We start from the raw sequence: 7,971 nt of genomic DNA, 5'->3' as shown, positions 1-7,971 counted from the left end.
CATTAACAGAAACTTGTATGAAAAATTGGTAGCACTTTATTTGGCAGAGTGTGCATAAGACTGACATCACACTGTCATAAACATGACATAACACCTGTTGTGAACATGAAGGAGTCTTTATGAATGTCAATGACTGTTGTCATGAAGTGTAATTCGGTAAATAATTACATTTTTAATGCAAAGCGTCTATAAAAGTTGCATTGAAAGTCCATTAAAAGTGCCAACTTTGCATTAAAGTGTCATTATATAAAAAATAAGGCAAAGTGGGAACTTTTAATGGCCTTTTAATTAAAGGCCATTAAATAGTCCCTATTAGTTTATAAGTTACCTTCATAAAGACTGCTTCATGTTCATAACAGGTGTTATGTGATATTTATGATACTGTCATGTCAGTCTTATGAACACCCTGTCAAATAAAGTGTTACCAAAAAGTTACTCTAGTAAAAGTAAAAGTACAGGTTGAACAGTTTTACCCCCAAAAAAGTAAAAAAGTACAAGTTTTGAAATGTACTTACTAATAGTAACTGGAACCAACATTTAGTTTTATACCTCACTAAACCAGAACAAACTTCAGATCCAGAGAAACCCCTATTAGTTTATAAGTTAACTTTTTGTCTTTCTTTTGGTTTTGTTTGTATTTCCTTCCGATTCATGTAAAGCACTTCGAACTGCCTTGTTGCTGTAAATGTGCTATATAAGTAAACTTACCTTACCTAAAAGTATAAAGTAATTTTCACCTTCAAAAATACAAAATGACTTTTGATCAGTCTGAAATACTTAAAAAGTTCTAGTCATACAAAAAACATTATTATTTTTTTTCTTTTGCTGACAACATGCACTGTGTTGGTCTAGAAATGTAAAAAGATACTGATACGGTTTTTCTTCAAACCAACCAGGATAAGTACTTTTACTGCTTCATCTCATCCTAATCCCTGCTGCCTCATTTTACTCTCTTTTTCCCCCAAAAAAGATGGTGTGTTTCTAATCCAGAAACACACCATATTGGACTCAGTTCCTCGGATATAAATTGGCTGTAATCGTCCCGGGATGTTGACAGAAAAGTGGATCTGACTGGTGGTTTCGCTGAAGGCTGAGCGTCTCTGTTTCTGTGAGTTGGTAAACCTTGAAGTTAAACATTGGGGACAACTTGATTTTCACTCGAATTATGAATTTCATTTCAAGTCTGGAAATCCTGGAGCCTTAAAAAACTGTTGCACCATCCATCCATCCTGCTTTCTCTTCCCTGATTGAACTCTGACCTCCACCGATCTGCTGCTGCTGATCAGATTGGAAACGACCGCTTAAGGTGAGCCAGCAAGTCTTGGCTCCTAAAGGAAGTTTAGAAAGTTTTCTGAAGTATTTCACAAAAGCATCACTTTCACACTCGTTTGAGTAAGAGAGTTAAGAAATAAAAACTGCACCTAACGGAACAAGTTGAAACTTTATTGCATCACGTTTAAAACCAAAACTACTAAATTCTATAATAATCTCTAAAGATATGTGAGGGATTCCTGTTAGAAAAATCTGAATTTACATAAAATGTTGTGATTCAGTGTCATACAAATAAAAGCGGGTTTGTTTTCCTAGCTTTAAATGTTTGCTCGTTATCTCAGTAAAATTATCTCAGCGTTTTGTCTTCCTGGATCTTCTGCATGGTCTCAGTCATCAGCTGACAGGCCTGCTTGTGTTTAGGCCAGTGCTTCACCTGACACTGTCTGCAGGAAAGAAACACAACACACAGGGTAAAACTTACAGGTCAGAAAATGACACAAAACATTTATTTACAAATGAAAACTAAAAGAGTGGCATACATTTGCATTCAACTCCCCTAAACTAAATTAGACACAACTGGGGCCCCATTTGAACAGTTGGGTTTTAATTAGGGGTATCAGAGTAAGGGAGGTTGACATTTTTCAGGATTTTATTTCTGTGAAATTTGAAACACATACATAATTTGCCTAACATGTAATGTAATGTTATGAATTACTGCAAAGCCTGTCACAATAAATCAGTTAATCGCCTGATAAATTTAGACAAGCTCAATCATTTCCATTTGTATGATTTATCATTTCATGCTTTTCTGTCTTTCTACCAAAAATTGGATGACAAAAGTATTCAGTCTGCTGCTTTGGTCTCAACCAGCCTTTATTTTGAAGGACAATTTAGTTTACAGAGACTTCATAGCTCATTCTATTTGTTTCTGTTTTATTTATTTTCGATATTTAAAATGTCTTCCAGTTCTAGTGTTAAATGTTCATTAGAAATTAAATTATTAATATTATTATGCCATTACCATTATACTACTTTAAAATGGTCTCAAAACAACAATATTATCATTTATCCTAAAAACGTCTGGAACAACTTATCATCCAGCAAAATGTGTTATCGTGTCATGACTAATTGCAGGAATTAAAAACTCAGTACAATACAATATTTTATGGTATTTTTCCACAAAGTGTGTGTGAATATTATTGCCAGGCCCCTTGAGTGTGGGGTCTGTCTCCCCTCATGTCTCACCTGCTGCAGTACCACTCTCCCTGGCATCCAGAGCATCTCTTTGGAGCCTCTTTCCCGCAGCATCCACACTTTGGTTTCTCCGGGAGCAAACGCTCCATCACATCCAGGCTGTAAGTCTGCGCCAACCTTGGGGAAACATTTTTAAAGCGGCGGCTCATGAGCTGCTCCTGCACACACCTTGACCTCACAGTGTCTTCAGCGTTACCTCTGGGCCTGTTGCTGCAAGTCGCTGTCAGACGGGCTGAATGTTTCCTTAACCTGATATTTAGCTATTCCTTTCCACTTCCCAGAATTTTCTCTGATAATCTGGTTCCGCATTTCTGGGATCTAAACGTAAATAAAACCCAGAGGATGAGCGTGCAGCAGTAGGGATGATGAGTGTATGTCTGTGACAGCGACTACCTGCTCCAGAACCAGATCTTTCTTTGGTGGGACTGGGTCTGTAACAGCCAAATGGGCCAGAAAGCGCTGGAGCTCAACCAAGTTCGGTAACTGATCGATCAGCACGTCTGTCAAGAAACCCCTGAGCTGTGAACAGCACAGCAGCAGCAGGAGTCAGGAGGGAAAAAAGTGCTTGCAAGAGGATAGTCAAGGCTCTCTGGTTATATAATTACTGCTGCAGGAAGAGAAGCTTATAATAGGAGGAAACTGAGTGATAAACAACCTTCGGAGAATGAATCTGTGCTCTACAAGAGCAGGAGATCGGATAGGATGTAATGAACAACAACCTGGAGCAGTGATACTTCCAAACCATTAGCTCAACTTTTACCAAACCTGTAAAATTAGACACACAACTCCCTGGGCGTAAAAGAAACAGGTAAAAAGCCAGTGTTTGTTTCAGCGCAGACCTTTAGAAGTTGGTTCTTGTTGAAATTGTTGAAGTCGTATTTTCTTTGGCACTCCTCCTTCAGGATCAAACTGTAAAGAGCCATCCAGACCTGGCCGTCAAGTTTGGTCATCTTCACATGGTCCTCTGCAGAAATCCTCTGCCATTTGCTGTTGATGTACTTTTCTACTTGGCCTGCAGGGGGCAGCAGAGAAAACATAAAGGCTTTCAAAAGCATTCACAATGTGGCAACAAATCAATCAATCGAATGGTAAATGAATCCAGGCTCAATAATTTTCATTCTGATGATTAATATTTTTTGAAGGGCAAAGATAAACAGTCAGTCAGACAGACAGACAGACAGACAGACAGATTGGTCAATCAGTCTGTAAAGTGTTTAGAGATCTGAAGGTGAGCTGTAGGATTTTATATCTTTAGGATAACAGAGGATAATATCTCTCTGCTCATCTGAGTAGCAGATGGTGTTTATCTACCTTTGCTGCTCCGACTCCAGGGGCAGGACTCGACCAGCCGGACCAGGACACAGGGCATGTTGTGAGTGCAAAGCATGCGATTGATGACGCTGATGCTGGGAGGAAAAAGATGATATTTGTATTCTGCACCCCGCTTGTCATCTGTCAAATGTTTAAAGTTTTCATTTTACTTTGATAAACGGAGACTGTGGTCAAACAAGTGGCTTTAAATCGATTCCTACCTCTCGGTATGATCTGCGATGTAGCTCAGCACGGATATCGCTTTCAGGGAGATTTCAAACTCCAGTGCAGCACTCTGCATCTGCAGCTCCTTGTTTAGGTAAAAATAAAAATCATTCGACTTCTATCTCTGTTTCAAAAGGTGAGAAAAAGCTACAGAATGCAGAGAGAAGCATCTAATTTTACCTCTAGAGAGGATATCTGGTTCTGATAGTCATGAGCAGCAGCAGCAGCATGGGACTTGGTTGCTTCACTGGCCAGCAGGGTCAGTTTACGATGGCAGTAATCCACCAAGTCAAGAAGAGAATCATCAGCTGCCTCACAGGAGTCCTGAACAACCAGACATACAAAACACTGACTTCCTAAAGGATTCTCACCAAAACATGGGGGAAGAAGACGCTCTGGTCAGACTAAAATTGGACTTAAATATAGGTCAACACTGGCAGAAAACCTGTTGGAGGCTGCAAAATCCTTCCAACAGGATGTCAACTCTAAAAAGAACCACAGTGGAAATACTTTAGAACATATTCAGAAGATAGAATGGCCCAGTCAAAGTCAGGACATAAATCCAATTAAGAACCTGAGGAGAAAAGCTGAAAATGTATGTTAACAACTGATAACAATACTCTTCTTGAGCTATTTTATGAAGAACAATGGAGGCAGATTATTGCCTCTAGATCAGGGCTGTCAAACTCATTTTCATTTTGGGCCATATTAAAAATATGAATGTTCTTAAAGGGCCGGTTGTGCCAGAATATATTTATAAAACCAATTAAACTGTTAAGATATCAATAATTAGCAGTTCCTCCTTGATTTAGTGTTTTTTTTTTTACAATCAAAATTACAGATTTTGTGGTGCCAATTTAGAAATATTAGTAAGGAATTGTTATAGTATTTGCACTAATGTTAAAAGTCACTTTTTATTACTCGCTGTATCAGTTATGGACTATAACTTGACTATAACTGCTGAGGCAGCAGTCACTTAAACTCAATGTTTTTGACCAATTTTGAGAAAATCTGCAGTAAAATCAGAAAAAATTTTTGATTTTGTGTGAATTTTGCAGATTTGTGGAAAAACTGGAAAAGCTTATTGATGTAATTTGGAGTCTAGAGGGCCACATAAAAAGCTACGGCGGGCCAGATTTGGCCCCCGGCCCTTGAGTTTGACACTCGTGCTCTAGATGTTCAAAGCTGGTTGAAACATTCATTTTCAGAATGTAATTTCCTAAAATGAAGGCCTGTACAAACAAGATGCAAAGATGAATCTGTGTTTATGTTTGTATAAAACAGTTATTGGAAACTAAATAAAGAGTTTTTTAAAAAAAAAAAAAAAGATTAATTTCAACAATAGGTGATTCAGGGAGACTGAATACAAATGACCAACTTTTCAGATTTTTATTAGCAATAAAAAAATGAAAAGCAAACAGATGCATTTTTTTCCACTTTAACCATTACACACTTTTTGTGTTGGTTTGTCATACAAAATCTCAATAAAATCCATTTTTAGTTCAGAGAATGTAGATATCATAAATATTTGAGAATTTACAGACCTTATGAAACAATATTGTCTCAAGCAGGTTAATAATTGTAGCTTCATGGCGGATCTAAGAAAGACAAAAAGAGAAATAAGCAAATAAACAAACTAGCATGAGAAGCTGACCAGAGATGCTGAACATCTTTAACTTACCAGCATGTAAAGATGAAACGTGCTCTTAGGGTTGAAGTCCTGCAGCTGGCATAAGATGGGAAACACTTTCTGCTTCCACACCTCCACAAGGATCATCTCATGGACCAGAACTGGTATCTGCAGAGAGGGATTTATCAATAACATCGCTGCAAACTGACATGTTTGCATTTTAAGAACTGGAGGTCACCTTTCCAAAGGACACCAGGAGCTCCTTGACAAACTCATCATGCATGGCCGAAGCACTCAGAATGGCCTGCATGTTTAGCTTTTCAATAAACTCGTGCTGTCTGAACCACCTGAGGAAAAAAATGAGGATGTTTTATAAACAGCTGCAATATGAGACCCTTGCTTAATCAAAGCCATACATAAGGAATCAGTTCCAGCTTTTCACGCCATCATTGTAAAATGTATTCCCAGCGTAGCTGAGCTCAGCGTTCAGGAATTTCCTCCAGCTTGGCAGCAGCTGGGATGGTTCTTGGAAAGCGTGTTCAAAGAGAAACGAAATGCATAAAAACCTAGATTAACACAGCGGACTAAAAAATGAACCACATTAATGGGCTTCAAGCAGCAGATTTTAAACTGTGCCAGAAAGAATCGCTAACCAAAGGGTTTGTAGTCTCTTACAGATGAATGAGCTTTTTGGGATTTTACAGCTTTGGGGGGGAAAGTTGTTTCTTCCAGTTCGTTAGTTTTTCGCATAATGTCGAAAAGAACCTGTATGGCTGAAGTGTACATGTCAGGTAACATGTTTGATTCTTGCAGTCTTCACAATATAAAAATAATGAATTCAAGTGTGTTTTCTTTAACATATCAATTTATGTTACTATAAAGGATGTACAGATTTCACTTCAGATGACCACAACATATGGAATAATCCTCTACAGATTAAATCTGATGCAGAAGAACTGCATTTTAATGTTTAGCAGAACAAGAATGGATATCAATGGGGTGTGTGTTCCTGTCTGCTGAAAATAATTAAATGTTTTGTTGTGTATTTTCAAATCCCCTATCACTGACATATTTCTATATTACAAAAATGTCCCGCAAAAGTATTTAGTAACATGGTGTTTCGCTCACAAAACAGTGGAAATTTAATTACACAAATATGGACTCACTTCTGAAGGTGGATTTTCTGCAGCTTTTTTTAAAGGAGTGTCAGAATGAAAAAAAAAGTTTTTGTACAACTTTAGAGAACAATCTAGATCTATTATATAATCTTCCTTGCTCTGTCACAGCACGTGTAATGAAGCTGGCGAAGCAAATTGAATGACGTGTTCAGCAGTTTTTCAGATCTTTATGGTCTCCTACTCCTACGTTAGCTTACATTAGCTTACATTAGTTAGTTTCTGATCTTACCTCACAGAGCCCACTTCTTTGAGGGAAAAGGTTTCCAGACTTTGAATAAACCCTTCAGCTTCAACCGGCAGCACTACCGATGTATCCATTTTAATAGTCTTGATTATCCCGCAAAATGTCGGTAAATATATAACCTCTGCAGTTACTTCAGTAAATTTCTTTGAAAGTGACCAGCAACTGTGAAGGAGATACAGGCAGTTGTCAAGGTAACCGTAAACTAAGTACAGTTTGCAGTGGCGGCCACGAAGGGGCGCCAGACTATCACGTAAATCAGACTGGAATGAATGCTGACGATTTGATTGGCTGGTACATTGTTAGGCAACGGCGTCTTGTTGTATTGCAGCCAATCACAGTCAATCATTTGATAGCCGCGTACAAAAAGGAAGGCAAAGTTCAAATCCCTAGTAGTTAGCTGTAGCTAGCTAGCATGTGGAACTAAATAGTTCAACCTTCTTAAAACTATTTATTGAGTAAACCTTGATTAGTTTATTTTTTATTTTAAGGAATGGCATTGAAAAAAGATTTTAATAGGGAGCTTTTTTCTGATTAAGCAATGGTTTATTACGATAAAAAACAGCATATTTCCTTCATACTTTCTGAATGTTTTAACACTTAACTTTGACTTTTGTCTGTTTCTTTATTTGTTCCCATTTCTTTCGTTCAGTCTGTAATTATATCACAAAGCTATTACAGTTTACCAAGATTTTTCCAGCAGCCAACATTGGGATACTGTTTTTCATTCTTCTTTTAGTTTCCTTTATGTGTTTGAACTACACAGTTTGATGTCATGGTCAGACAGAACAACAAAAATTAATTCTAAAAGTAGCCAAACAAACAGACCAACTGAAGAGGCCTGAATAACTTTAGATCAA

General features: G+C 37.7%; 1 protein-coding gene across 1 annotated transcript; it reads right to left on the bottom strand.

The window, feature by feature from the left end:
- Positions 1-1,208: 1,208 nt before the first annotated feature.
- zmynd10 (zinc finger MYND-type containing 10) lies at positions 1,209-7,275 on the bottom strand. The gene is made up of 12 exons (XM_005796930.3): positions 7,100-7,275; positions 5,931-6,039; positions 5,744-5,860; positions 5,607-5,660; positions 4,243-4,386; positions 4,059-4,147; positions 3,838-3,932; positions 3,366-3,538; positions 2,920-3,045; positions 2,723-2,844; positions 2,518-2,643; positions 1,209-1,715 (listed from the first exon to the last, which is right to left on the bottom strand). The coding sequence occupies exons 1-12, from the start codon at positions 7,186-7,188 to the stop codon at positions 1,619-1,621; spliced, it is 1,341 nt and encodes a 446-aa protein (XP_005796987.1). The 5' UTR covers positions 7,189-7,275; the 3' UTR covers positions 1,209-1,618.
- Positions 7,276-7,971: the final 696 nt, after the last annotated feature.

Source organism: Xiphophorus maculatus, chromosome 20 (assembly GCF_002775205.1).
Source record: "Xiphophorus maculatus strain JP 163 A chromosome 20, X_maculatus-5.0-male, whole genome shotgun sequence".
Classification (NCBI taxonomy): domain Eukaryota; kingdom Metazoa; phylum Chordata; class Actinopteri; order Cyprinodontiformes; family Poeciliidae; genus Xiphophorus; species Xiphophorus maculatus.
This window is presented reverse-complemented; position numbering and strand designations above follow the sequence as displayed.

Bases quoted from the DNA above. Each gene is read 5' to 3' on its own strand.
- zmynd10 (XM_005796930.3), bottom strand. From the start codon at position 7,188: ATGGATACATCGGTAGTGCTGCCGGTTGAAGCTGAAGGGTTTATTCAA. The intron at 6,040-7,099 runs GTAAGATCAGAA...TTTTTTCCTCAG, and splicing joins AAAGAAGTGGGCTCTGTGAG to GTGGTTCAGACAGCACGAGT. The intron at 3,539-3,837 runs GTAGATAAACAC...TGCCCCCTGCAG, and splicing joins CTGGAGTCGGAGCAGCAAAG to GCCAAGTAGAAAAGTACATC.